General features: G+C 46.0%; 1 protein-coding gene across 1 annotated transcript; it reads right to left on the bottom strand.

Annotated features, from left to right (window-relative positions):
• Positions 1–1,457: 1,457 nt before the first annotated feature.
• Positions 1,458–17,149, bottom strand: alg6 (ALG6 alpha-1,3-glucosyltransferase). Its single transcript, XM_084461847.1, has 14 exons — positions 16,996–17,149; positions 16,665–16,749; positions 16,459–16,548; positions 15,532–15,620; positions 12,376–12,458; positions 12,188–12,252; positions 11,873–12,058; positions 10,761–10,896; positions 7,463–7,548; positions 5,875–5,959; positions 5,486–5,556; positions 3,760–3,828; positions 2,662–2,857; positions 1,458–1,793 (listed from the first exon to the last, which is right to left on the bottom strand). The coding sequence occupies exons 1-14, from the start codon at positions 17,075–17,077 to the stop codon at positions 1,596–1,598; spliced, it is 1,521 nt and encodes a 506-aa protein (XP_084317973.1). The 5' UTR covers positions 17,078–17,149; the 3' UTR covers positions 1,458–1,595.
• Between the last annotated feature and the right edge of the window lie 377 nt (positions 17,150–17,526).

Genomic DNA, 17,526 nt, shown 5'->3' with positions numbered 1-17,526 from the left:
GGGGGGGTGGTAGGATGAGACCAGGATCCTCCTCCAGGGGGCGTAGGATGAGACCAGGATCCTCCACCAAGGGGGGGGTAGGATGAGACCAGGATCCTCCTCCAGGGGGGGGGGGTAGGATGAGACCAGGATCCTCCTCTAGGGGGCGTAGGATGAGACCAGGATCCTCCACCAAAGGGGGGGGGGGGTAGGATGAGACCAGGATCCTCCTCCAGGGGGGGGGTAGGATGAGACCAGGATCCTCCTCTAGGGGGGGGGGGGTAGGATGAGACCAGGATCCTCCTCCAGGGGGGGTAGGATGAGACCAGGATCCTCCTCTAGGGGGGGGGGGGTAGGATAGGATGAGACCAGGATCCTCCTCCAGGGGGGGGGGGGGTAAGATGAGACCAGGATCCTCCTCTAGGGGGGGGGGTAGGGTGAGACCAGGATCCTCCTCTAGGGGGGGGTAGGATGAGACCAGGATCCTCCTCCAGGGGGGGGGGGGGGGGGGGGTAAGATGAGACCAGGATCCTGCTCAGGGAGGAAGGATGACCCACAGCCGGACTGCTGACTGGAAGGTTCCCCTGCCACCCCTCACGTCAGCCACGCTGCTTCTCTGTCCATTGTGCTCCTCCTGGCTGCGGAGATGTGGAATGTGCCGCCTCAGCACGATCCGTCCAGTATGACTGCACTATAGGCCGCGCCGCTCGGTTGCTATGCAAAGCGTGTGTCATGCGTGTGTCAGGAAGGGATCAGTCAAAACCTCAGAAGACCTTGTACTTGAGATGACGGCGTCAGAACAGAAGAAGGGATTTTAAGGGTCGAGGTCTGCCTTAGGCGACACCTTGTAAAAGCTACCAAACACATCGCACTGTGAAGTATTAAAAACGGAGCATTACACGTGTTATCCACATCTACGGACGGTGGCTCATGTCCTTGCCCTGCTCTCCCCTGGTCTGTAATTGGCTCCAGAGCCGGCGGCCGCAGATACACAGCCGGCCCTCACTGACCCGATAACATTTATAGTTGTAATGGATTTTTTTAATGTCTGTCATTAACTCCCAGGGAGGGGGGGGGGGTGTGTGGAAAGATTGCTTGTGCCTTTTTTTCTGTGGTATTTCAACTTTTATGACATTATGTTCAGATGTGTCGCCTTCCATCATCTGGGTTTTAGGGGCTCTCTTGTCACTGCTTTGCTTTTAAATGCACAGCCTTCCCTTTTGTAGCTGTTGGAATGATTTGATTATGTTGAATAAAATGGTTTAAAGATGTAGTTTGTGTAATTATTGCTTTTGAGTCTGTTGGTGATGATTATGCTGAGGAATAGATACATAGTTTGAGGACTTTACTTGAGACGACCTCAAAACCAATTATATTGTACATGTTGCAATACTGAAATAAAATTGTATTAAAAACATAACTTTGTATGAAATACATTTTAATGAAAAATATGAAATATTGAAAAACTGCCAAGAGCATATAATCATCATCTTGCTGTGTTCACATGATTAACTGTAGAAAAGGTTGCAGTTGCAGGGTGAGATATCCATGATGATGGTCTGTAGTCATGGTGGATGATGGTCTGTAGTCATGGTGGATGATGCCTGACCCACATCTCAGGTGGTTTTCTTCTGGCTGCTCCTGCTGGGAAGGTCAGTGAGCTGGACGATGTTGAAGTAGAGGAGGGATCCCAGGAAGTGGAGGTAGGCGAAGACGGACACCAGGACAGGAAGCAGGTCGGGCAGCCTGGCGGGAGGCTCCAGCGTGGCGCTGGCTATGCTCAGAGCAGCCATGGCCGACACCATCACATAGAACTGCAACACACGCGACGAGAGACGGTCACGCTTTCGCTTTTATACAACAATCACCACATCCCAGCCCTCGCGTTCGTGGGTACCAACAGAGAGAGAGAGAGAGAGAGCTTCAGGCTCAACTCTATTTCAGGACAAATCACAACCATGGGATTGTAACTGATGAATGCTTTCATCACATGGACTGGGCCAGCTGCGAGGAATGACGCTCGCAAACATGACATGATCCCGAGCGGCCCTCCCGATCGGACATTTCTCTTCGCACCGCTACGGAAAGGCAAACAGAGCGCTGGGAGCGCGATCAACATTCACATGTCTATTTAGAACCTGTGACCCGGGGCTCAGCGTGGTAGATGGTGTAATAACGCCCGCGTGCGCTCCCTCCACCCCACCCCCCCCCCTAGCCCTCGACCCCCCCGTGAAACCCTAGTGCCATCACTGCTCTCGTTATTTATGCCGCTTGTGTAAATAAATATCTAGGCAAACCTGTGTTAATGACACGCTCTAAAAAAAGATGCCTCCTCCAGACCTCTTGTCACCCTACCGGGGTCCCTGTCGCTAAGGGCCACCGGCAGCCACTTCAGACGCCGCAGCGGAAACTTAAATAAGTGATAAATAATTCTTGGCCTGGCAGTGGGGCTCTCATGCCGGGCAGCTTACACAGCTTACAGCTGCACATGATCTTTATTTATACAGTTGCGAACGCATCTCCTCACGCTGATGCAATTCAGGTCAAGTGCCACACTGGAGTAGGTGCCACCTGGCGCAGGGCACGTCTCAGCCGCCTCCGGCCCACGTTCTGTGCGCCGGAGCGAAGCTAGAGGCCTGCCGATTTGTGCGCTTTATAATCGACCCTCGCTAGAAGACTCACTTTCCACCGGACCGCCCGGGCGAGGTCCAGCCGGGGCAGGAGGGCCGAGGTGACCCGCTCGTAGGTCCGCAGGCGCAGCTGGTCCACGGAGCCGGGCTGCAGGGCGGACAGCAGGTAGGTGCTGAGGGACAGGAAGGCCAGCGACGTGACCATATATGGCGCCAGGAGGCCGTCCTTCAGGAACAGAGGCAGCATACTGCAGACAAGGCAGCAAGAACAACAGATGCCTCTCAGAAACATATCCACGCACACACACACCCACACTTAAATCTAATAAAACACAGTCTATCCAATAGACAAATGTACCACATTTTAGAAATACATACTTCCCCAATCCAACAAACCAAGCACATTCAGTATTCTTGCAATAAGTGTGCTCAAGCACTCATTTGACAGATTACCCCACACAAAAGTAGTATGTGTTCAACAAATTACACCACACAAAAGTAGTATGTCTCCAACAATGGCGAGAGAGTAGAGCCGTGCCAGTCGGACTGTACTAGAGCAGACCTACAGAATGACCTGCTGTCCCCACACAACGTGTGCTTAGAGAAGGGGTATGCTGACTATGCCCCATAATCCACAGATATCCTCATACTAAACCACGCGCACAACAATTAGGCCTGCCGGAAGAATTTAACGACAGCTGGCCAAAGTTGGGAGAGCTGTGCTTCCCTGCTTGAGTCAGACTCCATTTTTATCTTTCCTCCATCAATTCAAAAAAATTGAGGATTTTGCGGTTGATTATTCTGCATTACATTAGTGACACGTCTTATATTTTCAGGATTGTCTGACAGTACAGAAATCTTGCTACCTGTGACCATTACTCACTACCTGTGACCGTTACTCACTACCTGTGACCATTACTCACTACCTGTGACCGTTACTCATTACCTGTGACCGTTACTCACTACCTGTGACCGTTACTCACTATCTGTGACCGTTACTCACTACCTGTGACCGTTACTCACTACCTGTGACCGTTATTCACTACCTGTGACCGTTATTCACTACCTGTGCTGTGAGAGTTGCTCGCTACCTGTGACCGTATCATTTCTCTGTTAGTGGTTTGATCCCAACGGTGAAGTGGTTGCTCACCTGAAGGTGGAGGCCAGTAGGAACCAGATAGCCATCAAGGGGAGGTCACTCAGCAGGAGACAGACTGGCCTTGACGAGGGCAGAGAGATAGAAAGTAGATCGTAGGTAGGGGGTTCTCACACTTACAGTCAACTCTACTCATGGCACATGACAAACACTCTTCGTCTCAATATTTTATTTTTGGTATTTCATTTAATTTCCAACCTTTATTTATACTCGTAAAGCACTGAGTTTTCCCTCATTTGCAGTGTTGACGAGTTCACACAAATACATAAATAACAAAAGAACAAATACAATACACAATAATAATAATAATAATAACAATACACAATAATTATTATTATTATTATTATTATAATAATAATGATAATAATAATAATAATTAAAAACAGTTACAGGTCGAAGTACAAATGCCAAGAGCCATGGAATTAAACTCTGCGATTGAAGGAAGTACCTCAAGCTGTAGAGTCTGTTGTAAAGTATTCCAGGTATAAGGAGCATCATGGAAAAAAGCAGCTCTACCGAGTTCAGAATGCACTCAAGGAACCCTGAGAACAAGCCGATCGTTTGATCGGGTCTGGTAGGTACCGAGGTATATCATCACATACCCACACACACACCGTAGTGTCAGCTACTTCAATACAACACAACACACACTTTCCACAGCTCCCCGAGCTCATATAATTCCAGCAGCTTGTTGGTGATCCTGTTACAGCTATTCCTACAGCCCAATAATTGATCCTCCACACACAACGGTCTCTGCCACAGCCTGGCGTTCTTGCCTAATCCCTGGACATGCATTACTGATGGATTCAGATGACAGATGGGAGACAACTCAATAGTTAATAAAGCAACAATCTGCCCAATCTAGATTAGCAGACCAGGGAAATCTGTAACCAAATCCATGCTGTAAAGTCTGGAGCCTCGAGCTGCTTGTGCTTATATGCAGTGGGGTATGGTAAATGATTATGATGTACATACATACAACACACACACACACAACCACTGAACACCTGGGTTTCTCCTCAGTTAGTGAATGAGTGGTGAGTCTTCCACTGCTGAACACCTGGGTTTCTCCTCAGTTAGTGAATGAGTGGTGAGTCTTCCACTGCTGAACACCTGGGTCTCTCCTCAGTTAGTGAATGAGTGGTGAGTCTTCCACTGCTGAACACCTGGGTCTCTCCTCAGTTAGTGAATGAGTGGTGAGAGTCTTCCACTGCTGAACACCTGGGTTTCTCCTCAGTTAGTGAATGAGTGGTGAGTCTTCCACTGCTGAACACCTGGGTCTCTCCTCAGTTAGTGAATGAGTGGTGAGTCTTCCACTGCTGAACACCTGGGTCTCTCCTCAGTTAGTGAATGAGTGGTGAGAGTCTTCCACTGCTGAACACCTGGGTCTCTCCTCAGTTAGTGAATGAGAGGTAAGAGTCTTCCACTGCTGAACACCTGGGTCTCTCCTCAGTTAGTGAATGAGTGGTGAGTCTTCCACTGCTGAACACCTGGGTCTCTCCTCAGTTAGTGAATGAGTGGTGAGAGTCTTCCACTGCTGAACACCTGGGTCTCTCCTCAGTTAGTGAATGTGAGGCCTCAACCAGGGGGAGAATACTTATCACGCACTGTAGAATCACAACTCACAAGCCTGTCATAATGTTTGTTACAGTACATGACAGAGTGTGTGTGTGTGTGCACGTGCATGTGTAGCCATTAGAAGGGAAACACCTGTACTTACAAAGCAGGCAGAAGGATGGACTTCTCATGAACTTGGAAGGAGAAGAGGAAGAAAGCCAGAGAGGAGTTGACCTAGAAGCATAGCAGACAGGTTAGCATGATAGCACAGACAGGTTAGCGTGATAACACAGACAGGTTAGCGTGATAGCACAGACAGGTTAGCGTGATAGCACAGACAGGTTAGCATGATAGCACAAACAGGTTAGCATAATTGCACAGACAGGTTAGCATGATAATACAGACAGGTTAGCATGATAGCACAGACAGGTTAGCATGATAGCACAGACAGGTTAGCATGATAATACAGACAGGTTAGTATTCCACCACAACCAACCAACCTCTGTGTTCGGCCATCAGAAAACAGGACAGAAAAGCTCTTGTAACACTCACCAAGGCCAGTTTGAACTGCCAGAGCGTGGGGTTCGTCAGGAGTTTAATCGAAGAGGGCAAGACAGCCAAGAGAGTCATTGCAAGGCTGAAAAAAAGAGATCGAACACACAAAATCACCTCACGTGTCATTCGTGATTCATTGAGGAATATGAACAAACAGCAAATCTGCCAAGCCCCGAAACTTAACCCCGCAACGTGAAACGGAGCCGTGCGGCTGCTTGCTCTTTTTAAACACAGCTTGGTCAACACATAAGATCCCAGCTATGCAGGAAATGTATCAAATACTGGCCCCGCTTAGGGCAGCCCAGCATTAGTTTAACCCTTCAATTGTCGCTCTCTGGGGGTAGAGACACAGGACGGGGGTGGGGGTGGGGCCCCCGGCTGAGGGGCAGGGCACTGAGGGAGAGGGGTGAAGGTAGCCGCCGCCGCCTACCATGGGCCAGCCTGCTCAGGGACGTAATGGATGAGTGTGTTAGAATAGAATAGAATAGAATAGAAAACAATGTGTATTTGCCATGTGTAACAAGTACGGGTAAAGGTACATTGTAATTCTTGTAATCTCTTGTCCTTACAGTATCTTATCAGTAGGCTACTAATCAGTTCCTCATTCCAGGTAGTCAGCTAGACATTTAAAGGTTCTCAAACTGGCAATTTACTACACTATCCGTCGTCTAGCAGTCTATCAGTATCATCCACATTTACTTATCCCATCCGATCATGGATGACTATGTCTGTGTCGCTGATGTAGGCAGTGCAATTAGATAACGTTCAAGTATACAGTTGCACATAGGTTCAGTTGTGAGTGTTGTCAGGTGTTGGTTCAAGTGTTCAAGTATACAGTAGTGCCACCCGTTGTTGTCTATAGAGCGAGGGTTCAGAGGGTGTGTGTTCCTCTCCAACATGGTGCTAGCAAGTGGTCAACCGGCCTGCCGAAGAACACCAGCGTGTTTTCATTTGTTTTAAATACACCACAGTCAAAGAAGTCCAACTTAATCCTGGGGGTCTTAACAGTCTGGCAGAAACGTGTTCATCCTGAGCACAGAGAACCACTAAATTTAGCTTGCCCGGTTATTCAAGCAGAGGCGACAAAAGGCTCGTCTCGTTCACATGGGCCTTGGGGAGAAGAACAGGCTTGACTGACAAAACACTTCGTATTCAAGATCAAGAGGTTGGCTTGAGTGTGAATAACAGAAGGGGTTCAAGTAGTTTCTGCCGTGGCAATGAACATCCCATCACCAAGCAGTAAGCAGTGTCTGAGTGGCCGCAGCAGCTGTGACTCGGTATCCAGAAGCTGCTCTCAGATATTATTACAAGAGATAATCTTATTTTCACTCTGCTATGACACAGTCTTTCCCTTGTGTGGCTTCCCCTGGAGAGAGTGGGAGAAGGAGAGATACGAATGAGAGAGAGAGAGAGAGAGAGAGAGAGAGAGAGAGTAGAGATAAGAGAGAGAGACAGAGAGAGAGAGAGACAGAAAGAGAGTTAAGAGAGAGAGAGAGAGAGAGAGAGAGGGAGAGAGAGAGAGAGAGAGAGAGAGAGCAGAGATAAGAGGGGGAGAGAGAGAGAGAGAGAGAGAGAGAGGGATTACCTGAGGTAGAGCTGGGAATCAGCGGACAGGATGGTTCTGATCTTTATCAGGACGTTCAAGCTGCACCATGTGTTGGCCACTTTATCCTGAACACACACACACACACACACACACACACACACACACACACACACAGGCACAATAAAAAGATACAAATTAATTTCTAGCAGAACATTGCCTCCTATTATAACAAAGGGTTTCAAATCAATAAGGAATCTGTGAGACTCGTAGTAACAACTTCTAAATTAGACACTGACAAACATGGCCGGCAACTTAAAAAAGCATTCAATTTCGAAGAGAAAGCAAATAAGTGGCATTGCTCTACGTCATCATTTCCCAAATGAAAGTGCAATAAAAATTCCGCCGGCATTCCATGGAGCACTTTGTACAAGAGTGCTTGGGGAAGCATTACCACTCTCGTAAATCCCCCCTGTCAGTGCCCCCCACCTGCCCCCCGAACGTCAAAAAAAGCAATGGACTTATTTGTAAACTTGGGGACACAGGGTTAAATGTCCAGAGAGACATATTTCTGCATAGCTGGCAGATTCAGACCACCCCATAGGGGAGGATTGCCGAGGCCGTTCACGGGTGGAAGCCCAAGTTACAACCCTGCGGGAAACAGATCCAAAATGTCAGCCTTAACGGCCCATGAGGTCGGGCTAGCTGCAAGAAATGGAAGACTCGCACTGTGATTCATCTGATTTAAGTGCCTTAGCAGTTGTGCTGGGATCAGATATGATATTAAGGCCCAAGCCGCTTCTGCTGGCTGTGACATCATTCAGCATAGAACTCTGATGAAAAATACCACGTTTGCTGTTCAGTGGCCAAAATGATCACGGTTAGTCAGTATTATCGTGGCATTGTTAAAATGTGCTGAAAATTACTACTGATACACACACGGAAATCATTTCACATTTCAAGTTTTATATTGAAAACGAATAAAACTAAACTATAAAATTAGCAGCACTTTTTGTTTGCATTGTCTTGGAGACTGTTGCTAACTTTTGTTGATGCTGGACAGTATTTACAGTGGGTTATTCAAAGCACTGTAATCAAACACGGTTTTAATGATCATTTTATCTTGATAAAACGCGATTAAATTGATCGCGATAAAGTCATCATTAAAACCGCGCTTGATCCCTGACCGGTTCATCATTCTACCAGTTACCGTTACACCCCTACTTCTAACGGTGCGAATTCCTTCTAGACGGTCTGTTTCTACGCGCTTTCCTCCCCCTTGACACAGCTGCTCAGAGCACAGCTGTGTGGAGGTTACGGGTGGGCTGTCCGTGGGCCGTTTGTCTGGGCCTCACGCCCCCCCCCACCCCCGCTACAAATAACTGGCGGAATGTTCTCTGACTGCGTCTGGGGGTTCAACACGTGAACACTGGGGAAGGAGGGGTGTGTGTATGTGTGTGTGTGTGTGGGGGGGGGGGTCTGCTGTATCGGCAAATGCAGCGAGTTGTTGCGCCCTCACCTATAAGCCAGCGTGGAATTTCACAGGCCGCAGCATTTGGTGCCACTTTTGAGAGCGGCAACCCGAGACGCTCCGGTGCTGCCCAGTGGGTAAACTTACAACCCCCCCGTCCCCCCGTCCCCCCCCCCCCCCACACACACACACACACACACACACACACACACACCCACCACCGCCACCCCCTCGCCCGCCCCCCTCCCTTTCTCCCGCTTGTCCCAGCCTCCGTTTACATGCGCACTTCCTCTGGGGGGTTTGGCGACCCCGGCCTTCCCCAGGCCGCGGCCGTGGCGGATAGAGTCTCTGACACCCTGTGTATTATGTTTGCATCGTTATACCTCCCTAGCATACTGCCATCCAGCACCCGGAGAATTTTCCAATTACTTCTCACATCACCACACCTTGGGGAATGGCGGAGGGCTGGGGGGTCAGTCGGTTTCGGAAGGGGGGCGAGCCACCGTGGGCCCCGGGGCGACGAGCTCCCCCCCCCCCCCCCCCGGGGTGCCGTTACGCTACCTCGGCTGAGCTCCGTCACGTTAGCTTGTCGTGACGGCGCTCCCACTAAACGTCCTGACTGATAGCTGACCGCCCGCCTCCGTTTTCCTCTCTTAAACCCTCTCCCTGTGCGGTGTGTGTGTCCCTGCAGCGTGTGTGTGTGTGTGTGGCGCGTGTCCAAGCGCGCGTGTTTACACGTACACATGTTTTGCACATACACGCGTGTTGTTCGCTTTTCAACGACGCACGTTGCTGCCAATGTTTTTGCGGATGCGCTCGGGCACATTATACGGCGGCCCTGGCAGCGCACCACGCGGCTAGGACACGAGGCGCTGAAAAGATCCTGGCAATAAATTAGGCGGATTTATCTGCACCACCTCAGCGACACCTCCAGAGACAGGGAAACCGATCTTCTGACCTTCTGCCATTTTATTCCTCTGTTTTCTTTGATCCTGCTCAGGATCCATTTCCAACTGGCTAAGAACAGGGGAATTGATGGAGGGTAGCAGGTTGCAACCCTTTGAGCGAGTGTGCGTGCGATCGTGTGTGTGTGTATGCGTGTAAGGCAGTATAGGCCACACACTAGTGAACAGGAATACACTACTGCAGTGTTGACTGCCTTTTGCGCTCATCTTTCAACCAGAAATGGATGTGATGAGATCCCAAACCATTTGTCAAGCACTAACTTTGCAGACTAAGTCGGGCTCACGCTACAGGATTTTTGGGCCGGTTTATCCCCGATTCACCCTTCCTAACAATCGGAGGAAAGATCTGGTCTGGAACGTTGGTCAGTACTGATGTTCGGCCCAGATGATCTTATACCTCCCGATCGGCTCGCGGACACATCGGGGCAGCCCTGATAATATCAGACCTGTTATGATATTTAGATTATTACGTCACTACTTTACAAGTGAGACCAGTGGTTCATTGCTCCCTCAGGCACGATAACATCTTGTAGTGAGATGAGCTGCTATTTTCAAATCTTGTCATGTGCATGCTTGACATTCCAGAGAAGGACATCTGTTAAGATTCTCCTTATGTGCCGCGTGAAGAAAACTTATTTCGAAATCAGTTAGGATTTTTTAAATCCTGTAGTGCGAGCCTGGCATTAGCTAGCAGAGAAGTGCTTTACGTACATATTTGGTAAATAGTCCAAACGTAGTCAAAATGTAAGCTAGTTGCAAAAAGGGAGCAGGAAGTGAAAATCTGCCTTATCTGAAATATGGGTCAGAAGCCAGTAATGGGTTGTGTTCACACCCTTCTGGCAAAAGACTAGGTTATGGGAGTGGAAAAACAAGTCATTGTCCGATCACACCATCCGGTATGTACCTCAAACAGGCCACGAGCCACGGGGAAGATTCGGTGTACGACCTGCAAGGCCTGGCTGGGGTCAGACAGGAAGGGCAGCCAGCAGAGGCCAAAGGTCACCAACACCGTCACAGCAGTCTTCACCAACAGGAACGACCTGAGTGGAAAATCAGAGGAAACAAAAAAAAATACGATTTGGTTTAAAATGTCAGCGTGAGGTTGCTTAGAACAAAACACTGGCAAGGCTTCCTGGGATATCACACACTGACTGATCAATTCAAGTTTCCCGCTGTGTGCATTTTTTAAGACGCAAGTTGGGATTCAGTTTTATGTCTACAAATGCTTTGGGATACATGCATCTGCTAAAAGTCTTTGAGTGTAGGTCAGGCCTCCCTCTCAGCTGTAGCTCACCCATGTTCAAAGTTGCACACACAGGAATAGCTGAGGAGCTTGTGCATGGTGATAGTGTCATCTGGACATATCTTTCCCTAGCCATCTAATCCAGCTGTCCATCTGCTACCAGATGGCCTTGGTACATTGTTCCTAGATAAACAGACAGTGGACCACCGACAGCATCTAATCTGATCAGCATCTCTGTGCTGAGTGGCTCCCGCTGGGAGAGTGCACATTTCTCTGGGAGAGTGCACATTTCGCTGGGAGAGTGCACATTTCGCTGGGAGAGTGCACATTTCGCTGGGAGAGTGCACATTTCGCTGGGAGAGTGCACATTTCGCTGGGAGAGTGCACATTTCTCTGGGAGAGTGCACATTTCTCTGGGAGGGTGCACATTTCTCTGGGAGAGTGCACATTTCTCTGGGAGAGTGCACATTTCGCTGGGAGAGTGCACATTTCTCTGGGAGAGTGCACATTTCTCTGGGAGAGTGCACATTTCTCTGGGCGGGCGCACATTTCGCTGGGAGAGTGCACATTTCGCTGGGAGGGTGCGCACGCTGTACTGCAGGGGATCTTTGCTCACGCTGTATGTTAGTAGTGGGCTCTGGATAACAAAGGACGGTTTCTGTTTTCTTGATGAGGTTTTAGTCATACACACCACTCGCGGGGAATGACCCGGACACAGTTCACGCACGCGCGCACGCACACACACACACAATAATGCCAGGATGTCAACTCACCCTCGGCCAGCCAGGCCCTGTTTGACACACTTTCCCAGCAGGTAGCAGAAGAAGGGCAGCGCGTGGTAGAGCTCCATCTGCTTGTAGTTGAGGGCCAGGGTGAAGGCCAGCGCCCCCAGCAGGTCCCAGCCCAGACCCAGGCCCACCACGCCCCACAGGGCCAGGCCCAGGCTCACACCGTTATATCTGACACCACGTCAAGACAAAAGCCTTTCAACACTCAATGTATCCAGTTATCTTAATGTCTAATGGTGACCAGTCATAAGAGGGAATATTCTTCTTAGTTATACATGGGTAAATGTTTGTAAAGGATACTGAAAATGCCCATGGTCAATGAGAATAAGGCCTGGATAGAGCAGGAAGCAGAGGGCTGTGCAAACCTAGAGAACACAAGAAAAGAAAACTAGGATGAGCAGTGTTTTTGCTCTCTTGTTCTTAAAGCCACTACCACTGTCTCTTCTGACGTGAAACATTCGGAATCTGAATGAAGACAGCAACATTACCTTCTTTTTGGAGGATCCATCAGTTAAGTAAAAACAGTATGTAATAACTGCTGGAATGTACATCAACAAATCTGCAACAAGAACTGAGATACAGAAAAAAAGACATGTTCAGTGTTTGGGCAGCTACTTTGGCCAGATCAACACAGTATGCGATAGAGTGTGTCCAAGTTGCGATTGTTGCGAAAGTAAGCAAACCAATATAGTGAGGTCAAATGGCTTGTTATATGGGTGAATGACACAAGGTTTTCGAAGTAACAAAAAAATAAAACTGATTTTACACTTCCCTAAAATGATTTTTTATGTTCATTAGAGTGTCACCTATGCCCTTATATTAGTTATATTCATGAATAAAGCCAATAATTCATTTTTATTGTGATTCATATGAATGTACCCTCGAAAAATGTAATTGTGTTTTTTCGAAAAATGTAATTTTATGACCATTTTTCATAATCACAAGTTTATATATCCATGCGTAGACTGACAGAAATATAACCACTAGCATTTTGAATACCACATTGTTGATGTCATGGGTACAACTCAACATTCATTGAAGGTTTTGTACAAAAACATTTTGTCTTACACTGAAAAAAATGCAAACATCTATGAAAATATATTTCACTTCATCCTTTGAGATTTGTTTTTGTCTCTCCAAGTCAACAAAACAAGATTATTGCATTTTAATATAAAATACTGGCGTTGAACTGTATGACAATATTTTGTTACCCTGAATGACACATATCACTACTGCCCACAAATATTGATTAAATGTGATTAATTTAGCAATATCAATAATGACCCTATGAAATATTATTAGTTGCAACCAGTCTCCTTTTTTTTTTTAAACAAAAAAAGGATCAGATGTTTATGTGCAGGCTAGCTTAGATTCCATTATCCACAACATGCTCTGTATCCACAACACGCTCACAATGTGCCTTGAGAAAGCCTATCAGTTTAAAATGACAGTATTCAGTATGATAATATTCAGTATTCATACAGGGGTTTCAAGGTAGCTTTAGTTGTCACCTTGAATACATAGTTAACATCAGAAGACAGACTAAAAACTGTGGTTACAATAGTTATGTAGCTAGCTAGTACTAAGCTAATGTTAGCTTGCTAGCTACTGTAACTACAGCAGCTAGCAGCAGCTAATGTTAGCTTGGTGATATAGCTAGCAACATTTTAGATGTTTTCTGACATTGGTAGCTATGTAGCTATGTTTGTGAACAGTGCTAAATGGACATGTTGGCATTCAAGTGAAACAATACCTTAATTTTCTTCTGGCTAGGCTAGCTAGTCTTTCCTCACTAGAAACTGAAGGACTAAAGCGTGATACTGAATGTCGGATTTCCTACATAAGCATATTTACCAGGCAGTTCCTTGGTCACCTATATATATAGTAACCGATATATAAAGTAATCACCTTGACCTATACAAATTATCCTTATCTTTCATATTTAATATGGCTTTTTATAAAATATTAATATTAAAAGTATGCTTTGTGTTGTACTGATTGACGTGTTTTGTTCCAAAAGTTACTAGAAGGTGAAAACAGAGATTTTCTCACCTCATGACATTGATAGAGGGTCTTCTTCTTTGAGATACCAAACACTGTCGCATGATTACCATCATGTGATATGCTTTAAAATAGCTTTTTACCTTTGTTATACTGAATGACATTGATGAAGTGCAAAAGTCGGGACAAACGTAAAATATTTTTTGATACAGTATGTCGCCCATTTTTCTATATATTGTTGCAAACACTAACACAATTACGCCATATGAGTTCATTTATATTTTTAGGATGAATTTCTACATTTGAATTAATATAACTTTTGTCATTAATTTTTTTACCAGGACAGTTATACTGAATTACATTTTGACACTTTAGAGCTCAATAGCTCCCTTAATTTAATATTTTGCAACACAAATATTTCTGGGTCAAAAGAAGGGTAAGAGTTGGGTGATTTAATATTATATTTATACATATGTATCTTTTCATGTTAAATTGATGGCCTCGGGACACCAAATGTACACGTCACGTCTTTGACGCATATACTTAAATATATATTTTTTTAAAAGAATAGAATAGTATAGTATTTATTTATTTTTTTTTAAATATATATATAGTGAAAAAATAATTGATGACAGATGAAGAGGTAATTTTGAAACAGTCTTTTTACCTGCACCTAATAAGCGGCTTTAAATGCCTGTGTGCTCCAATGACTCCTTCAAAAAATATATAGTTCCTACATTTTGAAGCTATATTGCATGTACGCCTATGTGATGCAATAACATCCATAATGTCACAGACCACAGCCTGTGTACTGTTTTACCTGCTACATTCGCTTTATTCACACAGCTGCCATATTGGTCAAGTCTGACGTAATGGGTTGGGAGAATGCAGAAGTGCCCGTTGACTCCAATGTTAAAAGTTCATTATAAAGACACCACTTCTGAATACACTATCGGGATTACAAACTCATCATTACCAGACGGCTAACTATGGCTCAGTGACTTCCATGTATTTCCAAACGCGAAAAACTATGGCAGTGAAGTCAAATCAAATCAAATCAAAGCTTTATTTGTATAGCGCATTTCATACCCAGAGGCAACACAATGCGCTTTACAGAGAGCAAGGGAGGTGGGCATAGGTCCCACCCCTACATATTCCAGAGGGAAGCAAAAAAACAGTATCACCCGGGGGACAGAAAAGTGAGCTGTAAAAATTCTTCCCTGACCCCTCTCAACAAGGCGATCGAGCAAGCTCCTGGAGTATGTTTGTCTACCGGCTAAGAACATTTATAAAGCAATAAATTACATTAAATTACATTTTCAGAGTAAGAGAGGCTAAAAACATAATAGGAGAGACATGGCAAACACTGGTGTATGTCTGTGTGTGCTTGAATGTGCCTGGGCCCAGATAGAGGCAGGGGTTGGGGTAGGGAGGGGGTAGGAAAAGGATACGTGAAAAACAATCGGAGCCTGGTAATGATGAGTTTGTAATCCCGATAGTGTATTCAGATGGTTATTTTGATTCTTGTTTTTATAGTGAACTTTTAACATTGGAGTCAACGGGCACTTCCGCATTCTCCCAACCCATTACATCAGACTTGACCAATATGGCAGCTGTGTGAATAAAGCTAATAGAGATCTCACCTGTGGCTCTCATAAACAACTTATGCCCGGGGCTTTCATAACCTCGCGATGTGTGTAACTCCACCCATTCTGGGTTTATCAGCTTGGCTCTGCAGGACAACACACAAAGAGAGAGTTGTCTTATGAATTCATTCATGACTTCATATTGGCAATAAGACAAGGTGATCGTCTTTCCTGTCCTAGACTCACAAGTCAGTCTTTAAACACTGCACTCAGGAGTGAAAATTAACTTTCTGGCTCACAGTGAGTCACCTGCCAAGGGGACTGTAGATGAAAAAATCTACCGGCCAAGTATATATATTTTTCAGATAGCCTTTCGAAATCTAGTCGCCAATTGGAAATTTTACCTGCATTTGGCCGGTGGCAGGTGTTAATTTTCAGCCCTGGCTGCACTCAACTAGAAACTGAAGACATTCGGACAGATTTCATTGCTATAAGTGGATGGAAACAATTTGACAGATTTTTAAAAAATGCATTGCAACCAATCCAAAGTCTTTAGGGCGGTTGATTTGATTCTCCACCCCTATTGGAGATGTAGGCAGTGGCTCTGATTGGTAGCGTCCGTTTCAGGCGCTGTTCTGACAACGATTTTCAATGGAGATGTCTTCAGCCTTTCAGAGTCAGAAGTCTCCAAAGTCTGGCATCACAAGACTATTCCTGTCTATGTGCAGCATTAGGCTACACTGAATCTGAACTGTATAAAGTAAAATGTATACGTAAGCACAGAGCAGACTGTGGTAGGCTGTGAGAGGTAGGTAGTCAAGGCCCAAGTAGTTTAAACGTACACATAAGCACAGAGCAGACTGTGGTAGGCTGTGAGAGGTGGATAGTCAAGGCCCAAGTAGTTTAAACTTACACATAAGCACAGAGCAGACTGTGGTAGGCTGTGAGAGGTAGGTAGTCAAGGCCCAAGTAGTTTAAACTTACACATAAGCACAGAGCAGACTGTGGTAGGCTGTGAGAGGTGGATAGTCAAGGCCCCAGTAGTTTAAGTCGTTGTCTGTGGTGTTGAAGTACCTGTACAAATACAAACAATAGTCAGTTGTCTTTTCAACTTTGATAACCTCATACTTTCGAGAATGTGGGTGAGGGGCACACATCAAGGGAGGGTGTATGTAGAACAGTAGGTTTACCATTCATGAACAGGGAGATTGTGAGTCACTTCTTGCCAGTGTCTTTGAGCTTCATAATCACCGAACATGGGTGGTTTGCCTGCCCCTGGAAGAGAGACCATTCACGTCTTTAGCAAGCTATCTGTGATAACACACTAGATGGTCATACAATGCATATGGTTAGCATACAGCCTTTCTGGGTCATCGAATAGTGCAAATATCGTTTCAATTTTGAGAGATGTAGCCCACAACAAGGGATGAAAAAGATAGCGACAGGCGACAACACTGCTGCGCCCACTAGCCTATCCTATCAGCAGACGTTAGCTAGCAGCTGTTAGGCTAGTTTTCCTACCTGAATACGAGTACAATGAAACACCCCATCTTGCAGTTAGACTGAGCAAAACACACAAAGATACAAGGCTCCAGTTTTCCATGCCTGGCGATGACACTGCCGCTTTTTGTTCGCTATTTCAAAAGCAAAAGGCTAGAAACGACAGGTTGTTTACATTTCCTGGACACGTCAGCGGAAGTAGATTCGTAGCACACTGTCATTGGACGCTGGCTGCTGACGTCGTGGTACTGCATGCGGTTTTCCCGGGGGATGCTGCTGCTGCTGATCTGATGCTACAGTAGCCTGCTTGATTAGGCCTACATCCATCAGATGGCTTTCATGTGGTAGCTAAACTTGTTCAAACCAGTTTTGCTAGTGACAAACACAATAGATTGTCAGTAATAGCGGAGGCTGTAGCATAAACTACAATACATTGTTTATTTTGTGATTTGGAATGGACTGATATTCGTCCTTTCACAAATAGCCTAGTGAATTAATTTAATTGAAATTTCACTATTGTTCAATATGCTCATCTGGGGAGCAAACTGCGTG

Source organism: Borostomias antarcticus, assembly GCF_949987555.1.
Source record: "Borostomias antarcticus genome assembly, chromosome: 3".
NCBI lineage: Eukaryota > Metazoa > Chordata > Actinopteri > Stomiiformes > Stomiidae > Borostomias > Borostomias antarcticus.
The sequence above is the reverse complement of the archived record's forward strand: the minus strand, read 5'-3'. Positions and strand labels throughout refer to the sequence as shown.